Source organism: Hyaena hyaena, unplaced genomic scaffold, assembly GCF_003009895.1.
Source record: "Hyaena hyaena isolate Hyena2069 unplaced genomic scaffold, ASM300989v1 scaffold_308, whole genome shotgun sequence".
NCBI lineage: Eukaryota > Metazoa > Chordata > Mammalia > Carnivora > Hyaenidae > Hyaena > Hyaena hyaena.
Window position 1 is genome coordinate 1,602,447 of NW_024080942.1, and position 26,352 is coordinate 1,628,798.

Sequence of the window (26,352 nt, forward strand, 5' to 3'; positions counted from 1 at the left end):
AGAATGCACAGAGACAGACGGAGGTGGAAATACAAAGCAGAGGCGAATTGACTTGGAAAGAGAAGGGAAAAGGCAAAGCCTTCATTCCATAGGTGTCCCTAGAAAGACTGGGTACAATGAACCGGGAGGCGACTTGGAGACCTAGTGTTTGAGAATTCTCCAGAACCGATGAAAGATACAGATCTGTAGGAACAGGAAACACGGCGTGTACCAAACGGACAAGTAAGGACATATCCACGACTAGTAACATGCTTAATGCCAGCGATTGCAAAAGACAAAGACCTAAAATTATGCAGTGAGAACAGACCACGTTCTTAAGTGTGGCTCCTCTGACCCCGCGTCAGGCGAGCCCTGCAGGCCCTGGGCTTGCTGGCCATCGCCAAGCTTCTGGAGCCACGTTCTCGGGCCCTCGTGCAAGTCTCCCAGCAAGTCTCCCCTCTGACCACTTGGGAACCCTCCGGAGGACCGCTGACCCACCCGACACCGGGGCCTCAGGGCTGCCCTTTGGGAGCGCGCAGGAGCCCCGAGCAGCCCCGGCGACAAGACGCCACCTTCCTCTGAGCCTGGCCTCGCGCCCCTTCTCTGGGAGGCGTCTCCCTGCTCCTCCCTGGGGGCTTCCCAGCCTCTCCCCGTCAGAGGGGACTGCGGGGGGGGGGCACCTTGGGGAAGGGCGGCCTGGGTGCGGGGGAGTCAGGTGCCACCTCGCGGCCACTCGGAGCACTGCGCACGAGGCCCCGAGATGTGCCCGCGACTTCCGAGGACCGAACCTGGACGCAGACTCCGAGCTCGACGGCCTGGGGCCCCCTTATGAGGGTCACGGGGGGAGGGGGGAGGGGGCCTCCCGGGATCTGGAGGTCGTGTCCTTTGGAGAGGCCTCGGGGGGGGGGGTCACACCCAGGCACAGAACTGCTCCTCCCCGTCGGGGCGGCGTCCCACACCCCCGCTGTCGCTGGACCCTGGGAGGCGGCGGGGTCCCGGGGTCCAAGTTGGGGGCGGCAGCAGCGGGCGGAGGCTCCGGGTGAGGCGGGTGCGGGCGGCCGAGGCAAGCACAAGCAGCGGAGGCAGCGAGAGGAAGCCGAGAACGATGAGCGCCGCGGCGCCCCTGTCCGAGAGCAGCGCGCGGCACGCGGGGCGGGGCGCCGGGTGAACCTGGGGGCGGGGCGAGCAGTCAGGCGGGGGGGCGCGACCTGGGGGCAGGAGGCGCCGCTGGGGGCCGGGGGCGGGGCCTAGGACAGGTGAACGGGGCGGGGCGCGCGGTCTTTGGAGGCGAGGCCGGGAGGGGAGGGGGAGGCCTGGGGGTGGGCGCGATAAACGACCCGGGGCGGGAGTAGGTGGACGGGCCTAAGGTCGGCCTGGTGCAGTGGGGTGACTGTGGCTGGCTGTAGCCAGGTGTTTCTGAGTCGAGATCCGGGACCCAAGCGGTAAAGGGCTCAAGTAGGGGTCTCTTGAGGGGAGGCTCAGGGCCTTGCTCGCCGCTTGTCGCATCCCCACTTTCCTCCCTTCTCTGCTCTCCCATGGCCCTTCCCTGTGTTGGCATCTCACCAGCCGGCACCACCCTCTCTGCTGTGGCCCCTGCCTTATGCCTCCCGAAGGAGGACACAGGGCCCGTCATCCCCCTTCCTTAGGCGAAGCCTCAGCCCACTGCACAGAGGGAAACCCATCCCAGGGCAGGAGAGGTCTGAGTGGCTGGGGCGGCGGGTGGACTGCAGAACTTCGATGACATCTTCATCCTCTCTTCCTGGAACGCCCCTCCTCTTCCCACCATGCCCAGCTGTCCAGGCCCTGGTGGGCCCTGGTACGAGGCTAGGAGGCCTCAGGGAAGGGGAGGGAGCTGCTCCCTCCGGGACAAACAAAAGCCCTTCTTTTGCTGTTGGGGGGGGTGGAAGAAGAAGGGGCTTTCCAGGGAAAGGCACATATGTCTCTAGGACGAGGGGACCATGCAGGAAGGGGGCAGAGTCACCCAAAGCCCCAGGGCCCAGCACTTCTGCAGGACCCCCAACTGCTACGGGCCCCAGCCAGCCCCCACCCTGCCCACGGAGGGCTTCGCTCACCCTCGAGTGGCACAGGAATCCCACGTACACGATGGCGGCTGCTGGCAGCAGGGCCAGGAGGAACACGGTCGCAGGCAGCAGCAGGCGCAGCAGGAGTCCAGCCAGGGCCTGGCCAGGCAGCAGCAGGGTCCCAAGGCCTCGGACCGTCAGGCCTACCCACCCTGGGGACATGAGGGCCGAGGCCTGGCCGTCAGGAAACCTTTCCGGCAGCATGGGGGCCGTGTCTGAAGTGCTGCCTGCCTCATCCTCCTCTGTTTCCGTCTGTTCACTCATGCTCTCGCAGGCAACGGGCCCGGTGGGTTCACAGAGGTTGTCAGATGGAAGGACTGAGGACCCCGGCATCAGCCCTAAGTCCCCAGGTCAGACTCCCACCCCGACACCGGCAACCACACCGGACCCAGCTGGAGGGCAGCACCTGGTCCAGGTAGGTCCAGCCCTGGTCAGTCTCCAAGGCCACACCCCTGCCTCAGTTTCCTCTGATGCCAGGCTGGGCCACTCTCTGCCAGGCGACTACAGCTCCGGCTCTGGTCAGTGTGCCCAGCCAGCTCTTCTGTGTTCTGGGCAGGGCTTGCACAGCTGTCCTGGCACTGGGGCTCTCCTCCCTCCGGGTCCCGCCCTCTCCCTGCCTCAAGCTCCCCCCCACAGATTTCAGTTCATAGGTCTTGAGTCTGACAACTGCCCCATCAGTTGCTGCTGTGTGGAGGTGGCCACCCACTCCACTTCCCAGCCTTAGTCCCCACGGGTGTCCTTGTTGCCAAAGCTGGCCTCTCTCAGCCTCAGGAAAGCAGGGAAAACACTGGGCACCCACACCTTAGGGCTCTTGAGAAGGCATGTGGGCAATGCATGTGAAAAGCACTTAGCGTAGGACTCAGCACACAGAAGGTGCTCAATAACAGCACCCTTTGCGTTGGAGTCTCATCCATCCTGAAAACAGTGGGAGCATGTATTCTGTTATTTCAACTGGGGGGAAACATTCCCAGCTCCTCTGTCTCTTTAATATATACATATTTTTTTATTTCTAGGAGAGAGAGAGAGAGAGAGAGAGACAGCGTGAGCAAGGGAGGGTCAGAGAGAGAGGGAGTCACAGACTGAAACAGCCTCCAGGCTCCGAGCTGGCAGTCAGCACAGAGCCCGACGCGGGGCTCGAACCCACGAACCGCGAGATCATGACCTAAGCGGAAGTCGGACGCTTAACCGACTAAGCCACCCAGGCGCCCCCTCCTCTGTCTCTTTAAACCCCAACTAATTTCCCCAAATATTACCTAAATGCTCTTAAGTCCTAGCAGAGCGTTCACCATATTAAATGCCACTTATGTAACTAGTTGATGTCTAACTAATGAGTAGGTTACCTGTGAGCCCAGTGACCAAGGTGTGGAGCATCAGATGCCAGTGTTCCCCTTTCACACCTTCTCCCACCACGGGCCTTATCACGTCCAACTTTTCTTCTAACACTTTCCAGCACATAGATTCCCTTCAGACACATGTGGACGGGGAAGATGGTCGCGATTGTGCACTGCAGGTTTAAGGAATGCCAGCCTGGGCCATGCCCCTGTGAGAAGGCTAGCGGAGGTTCCCTGCAGCACATGCCAAGCCTTGTTGCCCAACACACACATGGGTTAGTTGTTTTCACCGGCGTACGCATACCACGATCTTACAGTAGCTGTTTATTTATCCAGGTAATGAATCTAGTGTAAAACCTGTCGTAAGAGATAACGTTCAGATGCTGCAGATGCGGAGTTCAGGTGGAGAGGGTACCCGCCTAATCTCTTAAACTCCATCCTCTGCTCAGATCCCTCTTGCATTCATTGGCTCACACAGTAAACACTCACACTCGCTGAGCTCCCTCAGTGTGCCAGGACTGCTCTAGGCTCAGGGGGCGTAATGGTAAAGGAGGCCGGGGGGCCTCTGCTCTGCGGGGACGGGGCCCTGACGAGCCTGCACGAATTCACAGCTGAGCGAGCTGCAGTGCTCCGGACGGTGGCAGAAGCGGGGAGGACCAGTCTCGCAGCTGACTTCTGCCCCTGGGAAGGCAGTTTCTAGGCTTATCTGACTCGCAGGAGGTATGTGATTTTCCACCAGGCCTCCCGGAGTGCAGGGTAGCTCTTCAGCAACAGGGTGCCCATTCACCCCTCCCCCCGGCCCATGCCACTTGTCAAGCCTTTGCACTCTTGTTTTTGCGGGCTACGTAGGTGTACACTGTCCTCGTCCACCCAGAGCATGTTGCTTCCTTACCGGTTGAATCTGTTAGCCTGTGGATGTGCCCTCATGGAGCCTTCATTCTAGAAGAGGAAAGCAAACATTTAAAATAGAGTTAACACCTACTTTTGTGGAGTGGTAAGTGCTAGGGAAAAAACAAAACAGGGTTGAGCTTCTTCAAATCAGGGGTGAAGCTTGAGGGCTCCCTGGGGGAGGTGACATCTGTACAGAGTGACTGAGTCCACATGGCTTGGGGGTGAGATGGGGCCACTCGGCTCCTTGCCAAAGACCTGCCCTTTTGGATCTTGCATGGGAAAGGCTTCTCTGTAGGGAGCTGGGGGAAGGGCCAAGGCTCTGCTGGCCCTCTGGAGGGAGATGTGGGGCACAGGGCAGGGCCTTCAGGACACCTCATTCCTGGGAGTGTGCGTGTGGGGACGGGGAGGGAGTGGCCACCAAAGCTGTACTGCCTCCGGGTGGATGGTCAGAAGAGGCAGCTGGACAGGGGAGGCTCCAGGAGCCGGCTGTCCCTCCTTCTGTCTGGGCTCTGGGCAGTTGGCCTCAGCCAGAGATCGGGGATGGGAAAGCATCTCATGCCAAGGCCCCAGAGTCAAGGTGACCCATCCTGGAGGCCTTACTTGGGCCCTCCAGTGCAGCACCCACTCTCTACCTTCCGGACTTGGCTCTTCTGAGAATCTTCTCTTTGCCTGGGTCCCTCCTTCAGTCTGGGGCGCTGCCCCTTCCACAGCCTCTGATGACTTGCCTCAACCTGAGGGATTCCTACTCCCCACGGTGTCACCCAAGTTGCCTGGCATCCGTGGTAAATCTTCTATCCTGGTATCGCATCTGCATGTGGGGGGAGGGTCACCTTACCCTGTCCACCTCCCCAGCCTGGAATCAAGAGAAAGGCCAAGCTCCGGCCCCCCAGGTCGTCTTCGCCAATGGGAACAGGAGTGGAGGTGAGGAGCAGGGCCCGAGGGAGGGACCCAAGGGAAGGTGTGTGGGTGCCTCCCCGGGGCCTGTCAGGGCACATCAGAGTCTGTGGGCATGCTTCTGCCTGCCTGGCCTTTGTCTCTGAGGAAGGAGCCCAGGCCAGGAGCCCTGGCGGTTGGCAGGGGAGGAAGGTGCTGGGGCAGGGGCTGTCACTAGCAGGCAGGGCAGGGCGTCTCCTCAAGTTGCTGGGTGGACAGGGTGGGAAGTGGCCGTTGGCCTGGCCCAGGAGGCAGCACTGCTAACCCCCACAGCTGCAGCCGTGGCCTCTGGCCTCTGGCCTCTGGCAGCAGACGCCCCCGCTTCCACACTTTGAGGAGATGAGAGGGCCTCCAGGCGGTGGTTTGCCCAGAGACAGCATGGGGGGCGTCCCCGGCTGGGGGACAGAGCCCCAGGGAGGACTCCCTCAAGGGGTAACTGAGAGCTAAACCCTTCAGAAGGCTAAGTGGTAGCCTGGTCCCCTGGGGAGGTGGGCGGGGGGGGGGCAGTTCATATTGGCCTGGGGACACATGGGCTGGAGCTGGCCAGGGGCCCCCAGTATCCGTGAAGGATCCCTGTTCTTCTCAGACGGACCCCGGGAGCTCCCGGCCAGGGGATCAGGATCCGACTGAGGCAGGAGCGGAGCAGGAGCTTCGGTGGGTGGAGCTGAGCTCAGAGGAGGCCCTGGGAGCCAGGGCCGAGGGGCCCAGCGCCGCACCAGCCGGGGGGCGCCTGCTGCAAGCCGTGTGGAGGGGTCACCCGGACCTGGTGACAAAGCTGCTGCGTCAGGGGGCCAGCGTGGAGGAGAGGTGAGCCCCAGGGCCGGACGGAGAGTCTTGGCCGGGGGCGAGGGGCTGGCACGGGTCCCTTCACTGAGCAAGGGGGGCGGGGAGGGAAGGGCGCCTCTGCCCGCAGGCCCGCCCTGGTCCACACCACCCTCGCCGCCCGCAGGGACCCCGCAGGCAGGACCCCGCTCCACCTGGCCGTGCTGCGCGGCCACGTGCCCCTGGTGCGTCTGCTGCTGCGGCGCGGGGCCGCCGTGGGCGCCGCCGACCGCGCGGGGCGCACGCCGCTGCACGAGGCCGCCTGGCACGGCCACTCGCGGGCGGCCGAGCTGCTGCTGCGCCGCGGGGCCCCGGCCGCGGCGCGCTCGGGGGCCGGCCTGACGCCGCTGCACTGCGCCGCCGCGCTGGGCCGCACGCTGCTGGCCGGCCGCCTGCTGGGCGCGCCGGGCCCGGGCCCCGCGGCGGCGGACGCGCGCGGCTGGACGGCGGCGCACTGGGCGGCGGCGGGCGGCCGGCTGCCGGTGCTGGAGCTGCTGCTGGCGGCGGGCGGCGCGGGCGCGGACGGCGCCCTGGTCGTGGCGGCGGCGGCGGGGCGCGCGGCGGCGCTGCGCCTGCTCCTGGCGCGCGGGGCGCGGGTGGACGCCCGGGACGGCGCGGGGGCCACGGCGCTCGGCATCGCGGCGAGCCTGGGCCGCGGGCAGGTAGGTTCCGGCCCGGCTGCGGGGAGGGCTCGGACAGGCGGGCCCCTCGGACGGACGGAGCGAGACCGGAGGGCGGGGGGAGCGGCTGCCCGGGTTCCGAAGGCAGCCTTGACTATGTGTCTCCTGGAAGCCGGGTTAGGACGCCAGAGAGGCATTCGGACTTGTTTCTGGTGATCGGCAGCCGCAAGTACGTATTGAGCACCAGGAGTGTGCCTGAGTCCAGCGGGTCGCTAGGCAGCGGGGAGGGGGGCAGCTGGCTGCTTAGTCTTGGATTTTGGCGAGGAAGTTTAGGAGAACAAGCGGATGTCTTGGAGTAGGGTCCCTCCAGGGTGGCAGAGGTGCTGGCTCATTTTTACCAAATGGGGAAGCAGCATTGAGAAAGAGTGGGGAGGCCAGATGAGGTGTGGGTGGGTCAGACAAAAGCTGTGGGGCCCCAGCCCCTCACCTGCCTGGGCCAGGGCCAGTCCCTGTCCTCTCTTTCCCTCCTCTTCCAGGACATGGAGGTGCTGCTTGCCCACGGGGCAGACCCCAGCCTCAAGGACAGGCACAGTCGCTCTGCACTCCACAGGGCTGCTGCGGGGGGTCATCTGCCCGCCGTCCAGCTGCTAGTGGCCTGGGGAGCCGAGGTGGACGCGAGAGACTCACTGGGCCTCACACCCCTGCACCATGCTGCTCGGGGAGGCCATGCCGAGGTTGCCAGCCACCTCCTAGACAGCGGGGCGCAGGTCAACGCTGCTGGATGGCTCCACAAGACCCCCCTTCACCTTGCCGTGGAGCACGGCCACGGCCCCACCGCACAGCTTCTGCTGAGCCGAGGGGCTAGCCCCACCTTGAGGACACAGTGGGGTGAGGTGGTCCAGGACCTGGTGTCCGAGGGGGCCTGCCCCAGGCGCTGCCTACCCTTTGCAGAGAGTAGGAGTGGGGGTACATAGGCCCAGAGGCCCTGAGCTGGGCAGAAGGCTCCATGCTCCCACAGCCTTCAGAGTGCCAGGCTCCTCTCTTCTGGGCCAAGACTGCCTGCGTGGACAGAGGCGAGGACAGCTAGAGGTTCCTGGAAGAGGAGGCGGGCAGTGGCTTGACCTCCAGTGATGGGCCGGGGACGGCTCCCCTGCCCCCTGGGGGCACATCACCCCTGCAGCACGCTAGCTCAGAGACTGAGTTGTGGCAACAGATTCGACTAAACCCTGACAGTGTCCCCTGTGTCCATCATGGGGTTGTCACTCTCCGCTGCTCTCTCTGTACATGGGAATGTTCTTCCTGTGTTTTGTTAGGTCCGGTATTTGTCTGCTGACATCCATTTACTACAGGCCCAAAATAATGGCCATGGTTGTTTCCATCTCCCCTGTGATCGAGCCTGCACTCAGAACTGCTGTCTTCCCTCTCCACACCCAGTTGATATTGCCCGTCCTAACTTATCTAGGGTCAGGTACCAGCCAACTCGGGACAGGCCCGACGCACCCAGGACCACGGGATTGCTCAACCAGCCAGTTCTAAACTGCCGCCCTGGCCCTGCCTTACCTTCCTTGTGGGAACTCCAGTAAAGGCTCTGGCCCAAGCTCTCCCCTTGCTCCTGTTCCCGCCTCCGGAGGACACCGGTGTCTCTCCCTGTGGCCCGAGGGGGCATGGCGTGCCCTCGTCTCTCAGGAAATGCGGGTAATAAGAAAAGTATTCTTTTAAATTTTTAATGTTTATTTATTTTTGGGAGACAAAGAGACAGAGTGCAAGCAGGGGAGCAGCAGAGAGAGAGGGAGACACAGAGTCCAAAGCAGGGTCCAGGCTCTGAGCTGTCAGCACACAGCCTGATGTGGGGCTCAAACCCATGAAGTGCGGGATCATGACCTGGGCCGAAGTCGGAAGCCCAATTGACTGAGCCACCCAGGCGCCCCAAGAAATGTATTTTCAATGGCATCAGCTTCTCCCTGTCACCTCACCCATCTCACCCATCTCCATAAACTAAAACTCCGGTGATACAATCGAAACAGAGGGCTGCTGGTCTCTGACTGCCCACCTCTGTATCCTCAGAAAAATCACCACTATTAATTTGATTTAAAACTACAGTTTTTATGGGGCGCCTGAGTGGCTCAGCCGGTTAAGTGTCCAACTTCGGCTCAGGTCATGATCTTGTGGTTTGTGGGTTCCAGCCCCGCGTCGGGCTCTGTGCTGACTGCCAGCTCAGAGCCTGGAGCCTGTTTCAGAGTCTGTGTCTCCCTCTCTCTCTGACCCTCCCCTGCTCACGCTGTTTCTCTCTCAGAAATAAATAAAAACATTAAAAAAAAACTATAGTTTTTCTGAGAGAACAGCTTTATGGGACAGATTTCATTTTTTATTATTTTTAAAAATATTTTTAAATTTATTTCTAGGAGAGAGAGAGACAGCGTGAGCAGGGGAGGGTCAGAGAGAGAGGGAGTCACAGACTCTGAAACAGGCTCCAGGCTCTGAGCTGGCAGTCAGCACAGAGCCCGACGCGGGGCTCGAATCCACGAACCGCGAGATCATGACCTAAAGCAAAAGTCGGACGCTTAACCGACTAAGCCACCCAGGCGCCCCTGGCAATTTCATTTTTAATGTTAACACTACCATCTAGAGCTGGAGTCTGTGTCTCTGCCCCTTGACGTTGAGTGAACTTTTGTGGCTATTCAGGCTGCCACAGTATTGCTGAAATGATGTTATGCGGCCCTCCAGGGTGAGCCAAGGCGATAAGACATCCGCGTCACCTTTCCCTTCAGCCACCTTACAGGGAGTGACTTCCCTGAAGCTACCGTGCTGTGAGGAATCCCACATGCAGCATGGCAGCCAGAACATCAACGTCCTTACGTGACCAAGGTCCTACATACACATCGTCATCAACTTACATCTCTGGCCTTTAATTTGCTGAGATTCAGGGATCCCTGGGAGTCTCATTTGCCCCATTCCCATCACATTGGTAGTTTTGCTGTTTTTGTTTGTTTGTTTAAGTTTTAATTTAGTCTCTACATCCAAAGTGGGGCCCAAACTCCTGTCCCTGAGATCAAGAGTCACGTGCTCTACCAACTGAGCCAGCCAGGCACTCCATTTTTTTTTTTTACAAATAGTTTATTGTCAAATTAGTTTCCACATAACACTCAGTGCCCATCCCCCCCACCCCCCCACATCCATCAGTCCTCAGTTTTTGTCAGCATTCAAGAGTCTCTCATGGTTTGCCTCTCTCCCTTTCCCCCACCATTTCCGCCCTTCTTCTCCCCCTTGTTCCCTCGTCAAGTTCCTCCTAATCCTCCTATACGTGCAAACATATGACAGGCACTCCATTTTTAATGTTCTTGGGCATACCAGGTGCTCTCCTGCCTCTAGTCCTTACACCTGCTGGCTCCTCTGCCTGGCATACCCTTCCCACAGATACGTGCCCGGCTCAATCAGTCACCTCCTTCTTTATGTAACACTATCTTCTCACTGCACTCTCTAACACTATTCAAAATTGCACCTCCCCAAAGGGAAAGCTCCTCTTTAAGTAGAGTGCCAATGACTATAGGAAGAATGATAGGGTCAGAAAAATCAATGATGAATGCTCCAACGAAGGACTGGAAATTAAAAAAAAAATTTTAATGTTTATTTTTAAGAGTGCACGCAGGCAGGAGAAGGGCTGAGAGAGAGAGGGAGACACAGAATCCCAAGCCGACTCCAGGTCTGAGCTGTCAGCACAGAGCCCAACTCGAACTCACAAAATGCAAGATCATGACCTGAGCCGAAGTCGGCTGCTTAATTGAGCCACCCAGACACCCCAGGAGTTAATTCTTCTTAGGAAGAATAACTTTAAAATGGAAAAACCTGTGTGGCGCCTGGTGGCTCAGTCGCTTAAGCAGCTGACTTCGCTCAGGTCCTGATCTCACGGTTCAAGGATTCGAGCCTGGCTTTGGGCTCTGTGCTGACAGCTCAGAGATTGGAGCCTGCTTCGGAATCTGTGTCTGCCTCTCACAAACATTAAAACAATTCAAAAAAATAAAATGGAAAAAACTATAAACAGTTGGTACTATGGGGTAAAGTGCATTGGGGAGTTCGGAGAGGTAGTCTTGCAACTTTTCTGTAATTTCAAAAGTTACAAAGAAAAAAAGGGAGGGGGCGCCTGGGTGGCTCAGTCGGCTAAGCGTCCGACTTCCGCTCAGGTCATGACCTGGCTGCTCGTGGGGTTAGAGCCCCAGTCGGGCTCTGTGCTAACAGCCCTGGGCCTGGAGCCTGCTTGGGATTCTGTGTCTCCCTCTGCCCCTTCCTTGCTCTTTCTCTAAAAACCAAACATTAAAAACATTTTTTTTAAAGTTACAAGCAAACTCCAACTCCCATTCTACCCCCTACTTCATTATTTTTCAAAGTAATGGTAATATAGTGGCATGTTGGTAAAATATACATAAAATTTACCATTTTATCGTTCCAATTTTAGTATACATACTGCTGAAGCGAACCCCCTTTGAGACCATTTTAAAGTGTACAATTCCATGGTGTTTAGCATCTTTACAACATTAGACAACCGTCGCCACCATCCACATTTCATCACCCCAAACGGAAACTGCGTCCACCGGGGGCCACGCCCCGAATACCCCACCCCCGCCTTTCCGCTTATTCTGGGCTTTTCCTAGTAGTGGAACCGCCGACGTTTCTTTCTCCACCGCAACTTCCGCTACCGACGCGCTTCGCTGTGAAGACTGGGAGCCCCGCCGCGTCGACTGCAGCCAAACCCCGCGGAGGGTGCTCTGCGGCGGCCGGTGCGAGCCCCCCGCGTCCCGAGCCCGCCACACACAGGGACGCGCGCAAGACTCGGGCCCCAGCGAGGGCTCCGTGGGCGCCCGCGCCGCCCCGGAAGTCCCCGCCCGGGTGTCGACCCGCCGACCCGGAAGCGCTCGGGCGCCACCACCGCTTCCGCTGAGGGCGGTGCGGCGCGTGCGCGGCGGAGAGGGGGCGCCGGCCAGCGGGTGCCATGGTCTTCCTCGCCGCGCAGCTCTGGCTGCGGAGCCGCCTCACTGACCGCTACTGGCGGGTCCAGGAGGTGCTGCAGCACGCGCGGGTGAGTCGGCCGCGCACACCCCGCGGCGCCCGCGTGTCCTCCCGGCCCGGGGCGCGCAGGCGGGGCGCGGAGCCTGCGGGCCGCGCTCGCAATCCTTTCCCGTTTCTTCACCCAGCACTTTCGGGGAAGGAAGAATCGCTGCTACCGGCTGGCGGTCAGAGCGGTGACCAGAGCGTTTGTGAAATGCACGAAGGCGCGAAGACTGAAGAAGCGGAACATGCGGACAGTAAGCGCGGGCCCGGGAAGGCCGGGCTCGGCCGGCCCCTTCCACCCAACCCTCCCTCGTGGTCCCAGGAGAGTCGCGGTCGCTGCAGGACGGAGGCCCGACTGTCCGACGTCTAAGGCCCATTGTGAACCCAGCGAGACAGGCCGTCGGGTCCTAACTCTCTCCGCCCCCCTCTTAGGGGCTGGCTTCTCCGTCCTCAGCACCACCGTCGCTCTCCTTGTTTCTCTCGCTTCACGTCCGAAACCCCGCCCCAGGCACAGAATCGGGGTATCCGGGAGCCCACCTTCTCCCCACCCACTCCCGCTCGGGCCCGTATGAAAGCCCCCTTGCCAGTCTCCCTGCCACCCACCGCCGCCCTAGTCTACTGCTCTCATCTATTCTCTGCTTAAAGGTCAGTGGCAGCTTCTCATCACACCTCTAACGAAAGCCGACCCCAGGCCGACTTGGGTACTGAGACCTGTCCCTGGCCACCCCATCTTGCTCAGCTGCAGGGCCACTCTTGGCTGCCGACGCGCACCTGGAAGAAGCCTAGCCTGCCTCCTCACAAGCTCTTTGCGCTTCCGGTGTCTTTTGCATTCTGGGTTCCGCCCCACTGCGGTGGGTCTCCCTTACTGTCGTGGACTTAGCGTCCAATGTACCACATACTTGACTTGGTTGATTGGTTATTGCTCCCCGCCCCCAAATGTATTAGGAGGGATCTTTGTTTTTTTGGAATTCTGTAATCTCTGGCCTAGATCAGTCACCCTTCCTAAATAGTGCCTGAATGAATGAGAGGGGATACTTCTGGTCCTTTAAAATCAGAAATGCCTATTAACTGTAGATTTGGATCACACAGCAGGATAAACTATCCCTGTACAGGATGGCCTAGCGTGCAGGAGTGGCCTCTGCATCTCCACTCTGTTCTTTGTGTCTTTTATTTTCTCAGGATGGTAGAGGTGGTGCTTCCTGTGACCTTGTGCAGATCTTGTCAGGCCAAATGTGTATGAGACGACTTGGGAGCAGTCTGGTAGCACAAGTGCACTTGCTGCTCATTGGAGTCGAGGTTCTCATCATGGGGTGGGAGCCGCCTACCGCAGCAGCCTCACATAGGAACTTGGTAGCTATGCAGATTCTCAGGCTGCACCACAAATCTGCTTTAACAAGCCTCTAGTAATTCTGATGCAGGTTCAAACTTTAAAAGCCCTGAAGGAAGAAAATGGACTTGAGTACCATTTTAAGATTGAGGAAAGAATGCCTTAAGAATCTAATCCCTTTTTTTAAGATTTTAATTTAAAGGAAACTAATTTGACAAACTATTTGTAAAAAAAAAAGATTTAAAAACAAAGATAAAAAGGACTTTAGCATTTTTTTCATTTTTGATAGAGACAGAGTGATTGGGGGAGGGGCAGAGAAAGAGAGAGAGACAGACACAGAATCTGAAGCAGGTTCCAGGTCATCAGCAGAGAACCGGATGCAGGTTCTCTCACTCACTCACTCTCCCACTCACTAAGCCACCTATGCACCTCAAACAGATTTTATTTTTAAAGTAATATGTACATTCAGTGTGGAGAGGGGGGGTGTCAAACTCACAAACCCAAGGTTGAGAATTGTATGCTTTACCGAATGAGCCACCCAGTTGCCTCACAATCCAACCCCTTGTTTAACAGGTCAGGTATATGCAGAAACTTTGACATCATTCTGACTTACCTTCCAGATCATTCTGAACCTAACCACCAGCCTTGATTTCCTTGCAGTTTTCAGACCTTTTGATGTGCCTGGAACCTACCCAACTACTCCTTGCCAGGAGGGTCCTCTGGGATGCCTCTCCTTCCCTCCAGACCCTTTTCCCTCCACCTCTGTGAAGTTTCCACCCCGTTTTCATCCCCACCTGGTAGCACTAATATCAGTGGCTATTGTAACTCATCCATGTGTATCTTTTCTACACTGAGCTGTGTCTGCCACAAAATGTTTTGCTCATTTTTGTATTCTTGGGGCCTAAAAATGTGTATTGAATTAATGCTTTACACCTTGGGACTTCCCTACTTATTATTTAGAAGGAAGCTGGCATTTGAATGAAGAGCATCAGCCTTTGCTCCCTGACTGTACCACAGTCCAGTGTGCCTACAGAGAAAGCACTGACTTTTCTATCTTAATTTTTTAAAGTTTATTTATTTATTTTGAAAGTGAGCGAGCCCAAGCAGGGTAGGGGCAGAGAGAGGGGAAAGAGAGAATACCAAGCAGGCTCCATGCTATCAGTGGAAAGTCTAACACAGGGTTTGAACTCCCCTACTGTCAGATCATGACCTGAGCCAAAACCAAGAGTCTGATGCCTAACTGAGCCACCAAGGCGCGGCAACTTCTATTTACTTTTGCAAAAAAAAATTTTACCTGGACTTTTACTTGACTCAGAACTTTTTCTGGGAGTTGTGGATGTAATGCACAACTAGTTCTTTTTTTAAAGTAAAAAATTCATTTTAGAGAGAGCACATGAGTGGGGGAGGGGCAGAGAGAGGAAGACCGAATCCGAAGCAGGCTCCAGGCTCGAACTCTTAGCACAGATCCTGATGCAGGGGTTGAACCCACAAACCTCAGAATCATGAGGTTTGTGGTACTGAGCCAAAGTTGAACACCAAAATGACTGAGCCACCCAAGCATCCCTGGACAACTAGTTCTTAAGCATCTCAAATGTTTTCTTATTTCAGCTCTGGATTAATCGAATTACAGCTGCATCCCAGGAACACGGCCTGAAGTACCCAGCATTCATTGTCAATTTAATTAAGGTATGGTTGAGGATGGTCTGTTGAGGTCTGTAGAAAGTGGCCCAGATGGTGTGGTCTGGTACAGCGGGCAGCAGAGTGTTAGCCCCCTGATGGGTTCTCACGTTGGAGTTCTGGCAGGTTCAGGGACGCCTCACGATGGCCTTGCTTTTGCCTGGTTGGTAGTAGAATTGGAAGTAGGGCAAGTGGTACCAGAACATGAGCTCTCGTGTTTCCTCATTAGGAGAAAAAGCAGGGGCGCCTGGGGGGCTCAGTCGGTTAAGCATCTGACTTCGGCTCAGGTCATGATCTCACGGTTCGTGGGTTCAAGTCCTGCGTTGGGCTCTGTGCTGACGGCTAGCTCAGAGCTTGGAGCCTGTTTCAGATTCTGTGTCTCCCTCTCTCTCAGAAATAAATAAAACATTAAAAAATTTTTTACTTAAAAAAGAAAAAGCAGAAAACTTGGCTTTAACTTTAAAGTGTAACTTCAGAGTCTTACACTGAGATTTCTAATGAGGAAGCAGATGAAATTGAAGCTCCTGGTGTGTAACCGCAGGGTGAGTTTTGGACGGGAGAGATTAAGCGTGTGTCACAAAACCTTGGTAACTGTTGAATCTAGTGATTGTGCTAATCTCTCTGCTTTTGTGTGCATTTAATTTTTCCTTATAAAAGGCAGTGGGTGTGGTGCACCTAGCATGCGGCGCGCCGTCTGGTACTTTGCAAGGGTCCTCCTGCATGGCATCCCCATTGTACTGATAGGAGCTGAGGCTCAGGACGGACTTTGCCCAAGGCCCCAGGTAGTGGGGCAGGAGCCACCCCTGCCCAGTTGGGTTAATACACAGGGATTGTCCTACTTCTCTACTGCTTTTCAAGTTTGTCAGTTTTCAGAAGTTAACCTGCAGTTTTACCTGATAGATTATTTGGTTTGGTTCTTTTGTGGGAATTGAGAATGCCTGGTTTCGTTCCTGACTCCCTTCTTCCATTTCACATACTTCTCTGTGTCTCACTTCACTGTAAAATGAGAGTTGTGATTTCCTCTTTGAAGCTGACTTAAAGGGCTACCCCAGGCCAGCAGCCCTAGTTCTGTCTGGGTGATGGCCGTTGACCCTAAACAAGGTGTTTGGTTTCTTTTAATTTTTGAGAGGGAGTGTGCACAAGGGAAGGGGCAGAGAAAGAGGGGGCAGAGGATATGAAGCTGGTCCCTCGCTAACAGCAGCGAGCCCAATGCAGGCCTAGAACTCAAACTCTGGGGTTGTGACCTGAGCCGAAGTTGGACACTCAACTGACTGGGTCACCCAGGCGCCCCCCTAAACAAGGTTCTTCACTCCACGGCTGGCACCAGGACGGGGTACCGGCATTCTTGTTCATGAGACGCCCCTTGCAGGGATGCCTTCCCCCTGTCGCAGTCCACAGTGCTCCTCCAGCATCCTGCTCTCCACCGCCCCCAACAGACCATGTGTCCCAGGAGGACAGAGGCCGCCCGGGAGCCACGCAGGGTGCGCTTAGCAGCAGAGGTCATAAGGCTGACTCAAACCATAGGACTCTCTGTTGCATTCAGTCTTGCTGGCCCACATTTCTGATGCTGACACAGGCTCTGATTTTCTTCCCAGTGCCAGGTGGAGCTCAACAGGAAAGTACTTGCGGATCTAGCCATCTATGAACCAAAGACTTTTAAATCTTTGGCTGCTTTGGCCAAAAGGAGGCGACAGGAAGGATTTGCTGCTGCCCTGGGGGATGGGAAAGAGCCCGAAGGCATATTTTCCAGAGTGGTGCAGGATCACTGAGGGGTTCCAACACTGGGCTCTTCGCAGCTGAGTGTCTTAGGAAAAGGTTTCCCCTGATGATCACAGTAACTAAAATATGAGGAGCTAAAAATCAGTTCTATCAATGGTGTGTGATCAGGAGTCATATTAATTTGCATTTTAGTAAAAGGTGTGAGACAGACTCCTCTCATTGAGACAGATTCAGAAATCTTACACAGACTGTGCAAATAAAGCTCGTGTGGCGTAAAGCGTTGTGTTCTCTGAGTATGTGTGGGAGGCTGCTAGGGTGAGGGGTCAGCTGAGCCTGTGCTTCCTCTGGGAGCCTTAGGTCTCCTGTAGGGGCTGGATAGGATGGCTTGTGCCAGATCTCTGAACTCTGACCCTGGCTCTCCTCAAGGCTGTGTGGGTGGTGTGTTTAGAACTCGACCCTCGCAACCCCACTCTGACCTTGCCCAGACTTGGCCTTTTCTTCTACCTTTCTTGCCCTCCCCTTGTCTTTACTCTCCAGCAGGGACCATGTTTCTCAGCTCTTGGGCCACCCTGATTGCCAGTTTCAATTTCTCTGGTTTCTTCCTCATTCTCCAGCCCAGTAAGAGCAGTGAGCTGGGTGGCTCTCCCTAAGTACAAAGTCAGGCCCAGGATACAAGTTCCCAACATGCTCGCTACCCTGATGGGGACGAACTCCTTACAGCTCGAACTCTGAATGTCCCTTATGTCCGTCTGCCGCTGACTGCTGCCTTGCAGGGGCATCCACCTTCCTGCCCAGGCCCAGGTCCCTCCCGCTACCGTCTCTTGGTGAGCGGAGTCCACCCTCAGCCTCTCTCACACGTACTTTATGCTCCCCTCTTGGTCAGCTCCGGTCTCTGCCCCTTGCTTCTTGCCACTGGGTCTATAATCGGCCCCATCAGGCCCTGGTCATTCTCACCAAAACCATCTGGAACCAAAATCCAACAGATAACAGTCAGCCCTTGACCCCCAAAGACCATGGACTCCCCTCTTTCGGCGCAGTCTCCCTCTGCTCTGCCCTCTGACCTCACCCACTCACACACCCTCCACCCCAGAGTTCTTCAGGCCCATGGTAGCAGTTCTGCATTTATCTGGCAATGTACACCTGCTTACCCAGACTGAGCGCCCACCTTTCCCCCACTCCTAATGCTCCCATGCTGGGCCCTCCAACCTATGCCAGAAGTCCCCTCAGAGTCCTTCCTGGTTCCTTTCGTGGACTCCGCGCCCATCTCCAGACTCATGGAGAGCCAATCAAGTGGGGAATCTCCTGAATCAGTCCACTTTACTTCATCTTAACTGCTTCTGGCTCCAGTTATTGTACTGGCCTCCTAACAGGCCTTCCTCCTGGCTCTTGTCACTGTATCTAATGAAGGCCACCGGGCCATTTGGTGGTGTGGGGCTGAGTTGTTCACAGTCTCTTGCACCTAGTTTAGTGCCTGGCTATGCATACAAGGTGCTCAACGCACACTGGTCAGTAAATGGGTTTTGATAGACACAAAACTGGGTAGAGCTATCGGCTTTTCCTTCCCCTGCTTAGGGGATGGAAAAACCAGCCAGGCAGTGCCAAAGAGAAACAAGCTGTTTCCTGGGGTTTCCAGAGGAGAGAAAAAAATTCCTCCTTTCCTGTGTGCTGCCGTGGTCCAGAGAAGAGGACATCCTGGAGCTGCCGTCGTGGGGTAGGGGCGATGGGGCACTGTAACCATGTTGTCCATGGAGATGAAAAGAAAGACTGGATTTCGGTTGGCACTTTTGAGTTGCAGAACCAAGTATTACCAGGGGTGAAAGCCGACGGTGGCCTCTGGGTTTGAGAAGTTTGGGGCGGGTGCAGTGTCTGGACCTGCCCCAGCCCCTGCTGCCCCTCACCCAGGCTTTCCTACCATCCTCACGTGGGTTCTGGCACTAGTCCTGGTGAAAGTTTGGGTTGACTGTACGTCAATATCACTAGTACTGCAGTTGCCCCTCTGGTGCCGATGCGATAGCAGTACTGCTGTCGGGTGACGTAAAAGAAGAAAAAACCCTGAAGCTGCACACTCACCAACCCTGAGAGCGCTGGAGTAAGTGATGAGGAAATGGGGGATCAGAATCAAGAAGGGTTCACAAATGCACAAACCCCTTCGAAGGCTCCCCACTGTAAGATAAAGTCCAAGCTCCCTCCCACGGTCCCGGGGCATCCCAGCCTGGCTCCCTTCCCCTCCATCCCGGGAAGAACGCCAGCCTTTTCCCATGCTCTGCAGAAACACGGAACTTAACGTTTACAGTTACTTTTCCTATGGATGTCGCTCTAAAGGCAAGAATTTCAGGAATCTGGTGAGTATCTGCACCCCAAGGCTGCACTCAGCGAGGACGAGAGATAAGGACCCCGCCGTCTGTCAGGTATCAACTCCGGCAAACCGCCATCCCGTGGCTGCGGGCGCGGGCTGGGGACCACTCACCAGCGCACGCACCAGTCTTTTCAGCCTCTGGGCCACCCCCGGAGGCCTCCGCTGCTCCCACGCCCCGGACAGCCCGGCGCTCAGGACGCAATCCTCGCGGAAAGGAAGCCGCCACGCCCCCGCACGCGCCCTCGCGCAAGTCTCCGCGTCCCGCTGGCCTGGAGCGGGGTCGGCCCAACCGCGCGCCGAACCTCTCAGGGCAGGCCGAACCCCCGCCCCAAAGAAGCCCTGGGGCTGCGGCCGGAGCTCTACGAGCTGCCGGGTCTTTGTGCTGAAGGTTCGACGCACTGGGGGGAAAGGGGGAGGAGCACCGCCAGTATTGCTTCCGGGTCGGGCCGCAGACCTGGGTCTCACCCGTGCGCCGCGGGGCCCCTGGGTAACGAGCCCGCCCCCGCCCTCGCTGGTTTCCGGCGTCGACGTCTGCCGCGACGCTGACGGGTAGATTTCTCAGCCAATCGCGGTCAGGCGACGCCGGGCCGCCCGCCGACGGAACCAATGGCACGCGGAGGGGGCGGGGCAGTCGTGGCGGTAGAGCGTCGCGAGGAGCCGCCCTGCCGGGAAGGAACCCGAAGGGGAGTCAGCGGCACAAAATGGCGGCGGCGGCGGCGGCGACGGTCGCGGCTGGGACTCCAGGGCCGGTTGTCCCCGCGACAGCGGCCTGCGCCCCGGGCTCGGGGAACGCGGCCCCCGGGTCGCAGGGGATGTTGATCGGGGACCGGCTGTACTCCGGGGTGCTGATCACCTTGGAGAACTGCCTCCTGCCTGACGACAAGCTCCGCTTCACGCCGTCCATGTCGAGTGGCCTCGACACCGACACAGAGACAGACCTCCGCGTGGTGGGCTGCGAGCTCATCCAGGCGGCCGGCATCCTGCTCCGCTTGCCGCAGGTGAGGGCGCGGCCGCGAGCCTGTGGCCGAGGTAACCGCCGCGCCGGCTCCGGGGGAGGCGGTCGGACCCTTTGTTGGCGGCGGAGCCGGGACTAGCGCCAACCCCCGACCCCGCTCCTGTCCCCGCCGGGGTCCCAGGCTCCGCGCCGATCCAGGCCTAGCTCTCCGCGCTGCCGTGCGTCAGAGGGGAAGAGGGAGGCGAGGCAGCGGCACGCGAAGAGCCTTTGTAGACTTGGGAAACGTTGTCGTGTCTGCTTCTGTGTCGGCCGCCCGAAACCAGGGGACCTCACTGCAAAACCCTGGGGTCGTGGCTTTAAAAGTGAGGGGAACTTCTCTCTTCTAGGTGGCTATGGCTACCGGGCAGGTGTTGTTCCAGCGATTCTTTTATACTAAGTCTTTTGTGAAGCATTCTATGGAGGTAAGGGCTCTCCCCGTTTTCTTTCCCACGGAATTCCGCTGAGGGAGAACCTGGGCTGCTTGTTGGCGGGTTTCTCGGAGGAACAAGAACCTGCCTTCTAGTGGGAGTGCGCTTGAGGGATCAGGGAGCCCCTGGGACCCTAGAGTGGTTTCTCCAAAGCGGCCTTTGCTTTTGGGTCCCCTGTTCGCTGCGCTCTGGCGCTCTTGGGGTGGGAGGAACACATCTGGGTTTGTTGTGTTGCTCACCTTCCAGCACGTGTCAATGGCCTGTGTTCACCTGGCTTCCAAAATAGAAGAGGCTCCAAGACGGATACGGGACGTCATGAACGTGTTTCATCGCCTTCGACATCTGAGAGAGAAAAAGTAAGTCTTTGTCTCTTCGTTTTTGTGGTTAAGTTACGCGACGATTTCTGGGTGTGAGGTGTTAAGCTTGTGCCCAGGACTGGGCCTGCAGCCCGGGGGGTACGCACCAGATGCTGTTTAATGAGTGAAGGAACCACGGCCAGAGAGGCAGGGCGCTGTGGCTGCAGTTTCCTTGGCCTTGGCCTCCGGTTTGCCCGTGCCGGTCTTTCAAATGCTGTAGAGCTGTGTTCTCTGTCTCTGCCCTGTTGCCATTTCAGGCTGGATGGCGCTTTGTTGTGAGGACTGTCCTGTTCGTTGCAGGATGTTAAGCGGTGTCCCCGGTCTCTATGGACTAGATGCTAACAGTTCATCTCTCAGTCCTGGCAGCCAAAAATGTCTCCAGACCCAGCCCTGCGATAGCAAAACTGCCCCGGTTGGGAACCGCTGCCTGGACATCCCAGACTTTATGCTTCCTTTATCCTGATGGAAGTCCTCTGGAAAGTGCAGCCTCAGGCTGTTTCAGTGTTCTGTGTCCGTGGTTCTTTGGTTTTCCATTTGTTCTATAACACACAACACTTGTGTCGTGAGCCACGTGACGTGCTTGTGTGATGAGATCTTGAGACCGGTTCCACGCGGTGTTTGTTGTGCGTCCTGTGGAAAAGGCACACAGGCAGGGTAGCGCTGGGGTTTGAGAAAGACCCTCTGGTTTTGTTAAAGGAAATGAAGCGAACTTCCTAGGCCACATCTATGTTGCTCGTATAGTGGATTTTCATCACTTGGAGGTAATTGGGGTTTGAAAGAAAGACTTTGTTATTTGACCCTTATACGCACGTGTGCTTTGTCCGTGTAGGAAACCCGTGCCTCTGCTGTTGGATCAAGATTACGTTAATTTAAAGAATCAGATTATAAAGGCAGAAAGACGAGTTCTTAAAGAGCTGGGTTTCTGTGTCCACGTGAAGCACCCTCACAAGGTGGGTATGTGGCCCTGCTGTCCCCTGAGCCCACCTGGGCCACTGCTCCCTTCTCACCAAGGTTGAAAACTCTGAAGAGGACTAAACATATTCCTGATGTGGTTTCCCAGTTTATATCTAAGACATCAGAACAGTTACTTACTCGTTAGCCTTCTCGTACTGTTAATTTTAGTGGTTGGTACGTTTTTAAGAGTTCTGGAAGTGGTGTTTTTTAGGTTTGAGCTTTCAAAAATAGTGATGAACTTGAAAATTTGAGTCTGTCAATTTATGTTTTTTTTCCTCAACAGCTAATTTTCTAAAGTTGCTTTAGTGATAGCCTGTTTCCTCTTTTGGGGGCATTGAAGGATTCTGAACCCTTTATTTGGAAATGAGCTAAAGCAGTGCTGTGGCGCGTGGCTGCCGAGGAGCGTGGCTGCCATACCGCCCCGCGGGAAGTTTTATGTGACACGCACACGGATTCCTTTTTAAAAAAGACTGCAATTTGCATCTTTGCTTTTTCCCCCCTTTTTATTGGTGCATTTCTTCGTATCTTTTGTCTCTTGCTTGTTTGATTTTCTGGCATTCATTCAAATTCTTGATTAAGTTACCATGGTTTTTAGAATATCTATTTCATTTGCTGAAAGTATTTTCACATCGTGTCTTGTCTAAGTTGGTGACTAGGGTACAGAGATGCTTAGGACAAGCTGATCTCACTGGTGGAAACTATGTTGAAGATGAGAATGAGAGGCAGCCTTGTGACGGCCATGAAACACGAGGCCGCCTCTGCTGTGGGAGCAGCCTGGTCTCGTGTTTTTGTGCTGCCGGGGTTCGAAAGCAGGTAGCGGAGCCTGTCAGCAAACTCCCCTCCAGCCGAACTGTGCACCGGGCATTTGACCAGCAGCCACCCCTGGGATCTAGCATGAGGCTCATGTTTGCTGCATGGACGTTCTCAAGATCTGGTTTCTGGCTCCTCAGGGTTCTTGGTAATAACTGCCTGACCTGTATTTTCCAGATAATCGTTATGTACCTTCAGGTGTTAGAGTGTGAGCGTAACCAGCACCTGGTCCAGACCTCATGGTGAGTTGACTTTCCTTGTTTTATGAGACCAGAGGGCGTGCAGGCATGTGTTGATTGGAGGCACTTGGGCAGTGGGTAGTCGGTCCCATGACTTGACTGTGGGCTGGAGTTGTCTGAGTGCCCAGTGTTCCTGCTGTGTAAGTTCCAATCAGCCTCCCAAAATACCGGGCACTGGTGTAACGGTAAGGCGGCCCGGACCCTCCCCGGACCCTCCAGCACAGCATTCACTGGGCTTCCCTTTGGGGGCTGTTGATTTGGCACATCAGGATCTTTCCCATGGGTGCCAGCGTTGATGTCGTGGTCTTATATCTCCTGTGAAATTACTTCCAACTGCCTCTTACTAGAGAGGATCTTATGGGGAGAAAGAGGATTAGAAAGTTTTTCTGGGGACTGGTTTATACAATGCATATGTGCTAGAGATGAAGCTTGAAGTAACAGTTAGTGCTGGGTGCTTTGTGAATTTTTTCCACGGAGTTAAGTCTGTTAAGGTCATATTTTTGCTGCCTGAATTGTCTGGTGCTATGCCATATCTAATAGAGAACCTATTTTGACTTTTCTTTTCTGTACTCTTTCAATCAAAGGGTAGCCTCTGAGGGTAAGTGACTAAGACTTCTCCTCTACTGTCCAAGCGCTTTGGTGCAGGGACAGCGGCCGTCCTCAGCCAGTCCAGTGCAGGCTCTCCGCCGAAGGCCGGCTCTAGACGGTGGTATGCTCACGATAGTATAGTGCTGGCCGACTGCTGCTGTGGTTCTCTGCCGGTTGTGCTTCTTGTTAATCCTCTGTCGTGCTTTGGTAATTGTATCGATTAGAGTTAACTGTCTTGACTTGAATTTTGTCCCTTTAAAACTGCTGTACTTGTGCAATAAAGATGCAGTACCTTTGTCTTAAAAATGTTTTCTACGGAAAGCCGTTAAGAATTGGCTGATGGGAATTGAGACTCATAGTGGGATTATGTCATTATTCCTGGAAGTCCTAAAGTTGCTCTTTTCAGCAGCTGAGTATTGACACATTTTAGTAAAAGGTGTGCATCTTTAGATTATTTCATGGACACTTTTATATTGTAACTTAAATATGTAATAAGTTAAAATACATGTCTTAGGAACTTCATTTGTTTTGTTTTTAGGATTTAAAAGTTAGTAGATTAACTTCCTTACTATTTTGAGTACTGAGAGTTTATTAGAACCAAAAAAGTTACTGATGGTTATGTTTATAAAGCGTGTGAACTGTTCACTTGAAATACTCCGAGACCTACGGCCTTGGTGCCATCATGTAGGTGTTTCCTCGATTACCTCTTGATGCCTGGAGCCAGAGCTTCCAGACCCAGGTGCCGCTAGCTGGCATTTGTTGGCTCTGTCCCTGAGAAATCGGAGTGGGTTTGTGTGTCCCCTTCTCCAGAGTTTAGGGGAAAGATACTGGGGGAAGGGGTGGCGGGGGTATCAGTCATATCCTGTAGCGTGACTTGGCTCCCCTGTGGATGTGGCTTGACTCTAAGGCTTTTCATAGTGGGATAGGTTAGGAGCAATAAACGTATGATCTAGTTGACTGTCTTCTCATGGAATTAATCTGTTGTGTTTGCAATATTGATGAAGTGAATATGAGATCTGATTTTGGCATATTTTAGAGAAACATTTAAAAGAAAATGTTGAAATGTAGCCAATTTAAAAAGACTTAAACTTATTAAAAGTGCAGTGTTTTGTATTTTTATATTATCTAAAGTACAGTGTTTTTTAAATGTATTAATTATGTTGAGACTTGTAGTGTTTTGTTGCTTTTGTCTGATTTTATGAATGTTCATTTTAAGACTCCTTATTCAAATGGGACAATTTGGAAACGGTTCTTTGATAAGCCTGAGAAGAGGACTTCCCTTTGGGCATTGAGCCTTCCTCTGCATGATGTGCCCATGCGCCCAGGGGTGTTTTCCCTTTCCAAGTGGACTCCCTCGCGGAACGAGAAGGGCCAGACTCTGAGCGCCTCTTCAAGGAGAATGGACGCAAGAGGACGGCTTGTCTCCGAAGAGCCCTCGCAGGCTGCCTGCTCAGCCCATTCATTTGAGTTTGCATGTTTCTCTGCACTATGGATTTTGAGCATTTAGATTCCTTTCAAGTACATTTCAGCCACTATGGTAGACTTTTTCTCTCTGAGGCATCGTGCTTTGCACGAGAGCAGCCAGAAGTTGAGGGAAAAGTAAAGTTAAAGTCGGTTCTCTTTCATAGCAACATGTGTTGTCTGACATTCAGCCAGCTTTTTAGATTTTTTTTTCCAGTAATTTCCCTGTTTTCCTGTCCTGTACTCACAAAAACCAGCTAGAATGTCTCTCCAGGAATCCTGAGCCTCACAGGACTGTGTAGCTCTAAGCCTAGGAGTAGACCATGTAGACTAGAGATCTTGTGTAGACGGCGCACACGGGTGTCCTGGGGGTGCCCGGGGTGTTGCAGTTCTTCCTGCCTTTGCTTTTCAGGAATTACATGAACGACAGCCTTCGCACAGACGTCTTCGTGAGGTTCCAGCCTGAGAGCATCGCCTGCGCCTGCATTTATCTTGCTGCTCGGACACTGGAGGTCAGTGTTGCGCCACCACCAGGGATCCCTGTCTGTTTCCGTCTCTGTCTCCGGTAAACTTCTCCATAGTGTTCTTCAGGTTGGCTCAGTACCAATAAAAAGCATGTCTCAGTGACCAGCAGGCTTGTATTTTCTGGCCCTAAGAATCTGGTTGGCCGCAAAAAGTATTAACGGTGTTGGTAATCACTGTTGTGTTTACAGATCCCTTTGCCCAATCGTCCCCATTGGTTTCTTTTGTTTGGAGCAACTGAAGAAGAAATTCAAGAAATCTGCTTAAAAATCCTGCAGCTTTATACCCGGAAAAAGGTTCTGTATTTTTTCACATAACATGCATTTGTGTTTGACTAGAGGTATTTGGTTCTAAAAACTGGACTTTGACTCCCGTAGGTTGATCTTACACACCTTGAAGGTGAAGTGGAGAAGAGAAGGCATGCCATTGAAGAGGCCAAGGCACAGGCTAAGGGCCTGCCGCCTGCTGGCACCCAGGTTCTGGACAACACTTCAGGGTTCTCACCTGCCCCCAAGCTGGGTAAGTGTTTGCGTGTGTGGCCTTCCTTTCCTCCAGATTTCTTAGAACTGGGTCTGTTGCTGGTCTGAGCAGTTTGTAGGCACCAGGGTCCCCAGCAGGTATTTGGTGATCTTTGAAATGAGAGGGGTACTTCTTTAAAGGAGTTTTTATTGTTTCTATATTTTCTTTCTCTTTTAAGACTTAATTTGTTAAATTTTCTTTAATGTTTATTTTCTTGGGGGTGGGAGGAGAGTGTGAGCAAGCAGGGGAGGGGCAGAGAGAGAGGGAGACACAGAATCCGAAGCAGGCTCCAGGCTCTGAGCTGTCAGCACAGAGCCTGATGTGGGGCTCGAACTCATATACCGTGAGATCATGACCTGAACTGAAGTTTGAGTTTCAACTGACTGAGCCACCCAGATGCCTCTAATTTATTTTTAAATGTTTGTTCATTTATTTTGAGAGACTTTGTGTGTGAGAGGGGGGGGAGGGAGGGACAGAATCCTAAGCAGGCTCTGTGCTGTCAGGGCAGAGCCAGATGTGAGGCTCAAACTCATGAACCACGAGATCATAATCTGAGCCAAAATCAAGAGGCAGATGCATGGGGCGCCTGGGTGGCTTAGTCGGTTAAGCGTCCGACTTTCGCTTAGGTCATGATCTCGCGGTTCGTGGGTTCGAGCCCCGCGTCGGGCTCTGTGCTGACTGCCAGCTCAGAGCCTGGAGCCT

At 55.0% G+C, this 26,352-nt stretch overlaps 4 protein-coding genes and 1 long non-coding RNA gene across 19 annotated transcripts in view; 3 read left to right on the plus strand and 2 right to left on the minus strand.

Annotated features, from left to right (window-relative positions):
* Nucleotides 1-47: 47 nt before the first annotated feature.
* Nucleotides 48-5,488, minus strand: TMEM88B (transmembrane protein 88B). 2 transcript variants are annotated; one of them, XM_039248383.1, is made up of 5 exons: nucleotides 4,915-5,488; nucleotides 4,284-4,330; nucleotides 3,401-3,748; nucleotides 2,052-2,212; nucleotides 48-1,149 (listed from the first exon to the last, which is right to left on the minus strand). In XM_039248383.1, exons 3-5 carry the CDS (start codon nucleotides 3,513-3,515, stop codon nucleotides 889-891), a joined length of 537 nt encoding a protein of 178 aa, XP_039104314.1. In that variant the 5' UTR covers nucleotides 3,516-3,748; nucleotides 4,284-4,330; nucleotides 4,915-5,488; the 3' UTR covers nucleotides 48-888. The 2 variants fall into 2 exon arrangements, with proteins under 2 accessions (XP_039104314.1, XP_039104313.1); XM_039248382.1 differs by lacking the exons at nucleotides 3,401-3,748; nucleotides 4,284-4,330; nucleotides 4,915-5,488 and having other exon boundaries at nucleotides 2,052-2,403.
* ANKRD65 (ankyrin repeat domain 65) lies at nucleotides 2,387-11,413 on the plus strand. 9 transcript variants are annotated; one of them, XM_039248355.1, is made up of 7 exons: nucleotides 2,387-2,475; nucleotides 4,003-4,111; nucleotides 4,241-4,385; nucleotides 5,135-5,203; nucleotides 5,802-6,022; nucleotides 6,165-6,699; nucleotides 7,194-8,372. In XM_039248355.1, exons 4-7 carry the CDS (start codon nucleotides 5,186-5,188, stop codon nucleotides 7,629-7,631), a joined length of 1,212 nt encoding a protein of 403 aa, XP_039104286.1. In that variant the 5' UTR covers nucleotides 2,387-2,475; nucleotides 4,003-4,111; nucleotides 4,241-4,385; nucleotides 5,135-5,185; the 3' UTR covers nucleotides 7,632-8,372. The 9 variants fall into 9 exon arrangements, 5 of the variants coding, with proteins under 5 accessions (XP_039104286.1, XP_039104288.1, XP_039104287.1 ...); XM_039248356.1 differs by lacking the exon at nucleotides 2,387-2,475 and adding an exon at nucleotides 3,642-3,727; XM_039248357.1 differs by lacking the exon at nucleotides 4,003-4,111 and having other exon boundaries at nucleotides 2,388-2,475.
* A 139-nt stretch (nucleotides 11,414-11,552) lies between these two features.
* Nucleotides 11,553-16,700, plus strand: MRPL20 (mitochondrial ribosomal protein L20). The gene is made up of 4 exons (XM_039248390.1): nucleotides 11,553-11,728; nucleotides 11,844-11,954; nucleotides 14,636-14,713; nucleotides 16,300-16,700. Exons 1-4 carry the CDS (start codon nucleotides 11,642-11,644, stop codon nucleotides 16,471-16,473), a joined length of 450 nt encoding a protein of 149 aa, XP_039104321.1. The 5' UTR covers nucleotides 11,553-11,641; the 3' UTR covers nucleotides 16,474-16,700.
* On the minus strand, nucleotides 13,087-19,156 carry LOC120242556. Its single transcript, XR_005531111.1, has 3 exons — nucleotides 18,891-19,156; nucleotides 17,285-18,507; nucleotides 13,087-13,136 (listed from the first exon to the last, which is right to left on the minus strand). It is a non-coding gene; the product is annotated as an uncharacterized LOC120242556 (long non-coding RNA).
* Nucleotides 19,157-19,432: 276 nt separating this feature from the next.
* The window catches only part of CCNL2 (cyclin L2), a 9,714-nt gene continuing 2,794 nt past the window's right edge, over nucleotides 19,433-26,352 (plus strand). For 2 of the 6 annotated variants that reach the window (XM_039248341.1, XM_039248342.1), the window contains exons 1-8: nucleotides 19,437-19,777; nucleotides 20,121-20,195; nucleotides 20,448-20,557; nucleotides 21,387-21,507; nucleotides 24,365-24,615; nucleotides 25,022-25,121; nucleotides 25,323-25,427; nucleotides 25,509-25,650. In XM_039248341.1, coding sequence (XP_039104272.1) covers nucleotides 19,481-19,777; nucleotides 20,121-20,195; nucleotides 20,448-20,557; nucleotides 21,387-21,507; nucleotides 24,365-24,615; nucleotides 25,022-25,121; nucleotides 25,323-25,427; nucleotides 25,509-25,650 — 1,201 coding nt within the window. In that variant the 5' untranslated portion in view covers nucleotides 19,437-19,480. Of the gene's footprint in view, nucleotides 19,778-20,120; nucleotides 20,196-20,447; nucleotides 20,558-21,386; nucleotides 21,508-22,498; nucleotides 22,564-23,144; nucleotides 23,455-24,364; nucleotides 24,616-25,021; nucleotides 25,122-25,322; nucleotides 25,428-25,508; nucleotides 25,651-26,352 lie in introns of those variants that run through there. The other 4 variants (XM_039248343.1, XM_039248344.1, XM_039248346.1 and 1 more) reach the window with 3 other exon arrangements.

Coding starts and splice junctions, on each gene's coding strand:
- TMEM88B (XM_039248382.1), bottom strand. CDS start 2,393: ATGCCGGGGTCCTCAGTCCTTCCATCTGACAACCTCTGTGAACCCACC. Junction 1,150..2,051: donor GATTCCTGTGCCACTCGAGG/GTGAGCGAAGCC, acceptor CCCCGCCCCCAG/GTTCACCCGGCGCCCCGCCC.
- ANKRD65 (XM_039248352.1), top strand. CDS start 4,623: ATGTGGGGCACAGGGCAGGGCCTTCAGGACACCTCATTCCTGGGAGTG. Junction 4,860..5,134: donor GCCAAGGCCCCAGAGTCAAG/GTGACCCATCCT, acceptor CCACCTCCCCAG/CCTGGAATCAAGAGAAAGGC. Junction 6,700..7,193: donor CGAGCCTGGGCCGCGGGCAG/GTAGGTTCCGGC, acceptor CTCCTCTTCCAG/GACATGGAGGTGCTGCTTGC.
- MRPL20 (XM_039248390.1), top strand. CDS start 11,642: ATGGTCTTCCTCGCCGCGCAGCTCTGGCTGCGGAGCCGCCTCACTGAC. Junction 11,729..11,843: donor AGGTGCTGCAGCACGCGCGG/GTGAGTCGGCCG, acceptor TTCTTCACCCAG/CACTTTCGGGGAAGGAAGAA. Junction 14,714..16,299: donor TCATTGTCAATTTAATTAAG/GTATGGTTGAGG, acceptor TTTTCTTCCCAG/TGCCAGGTGGAGCTCAACAG.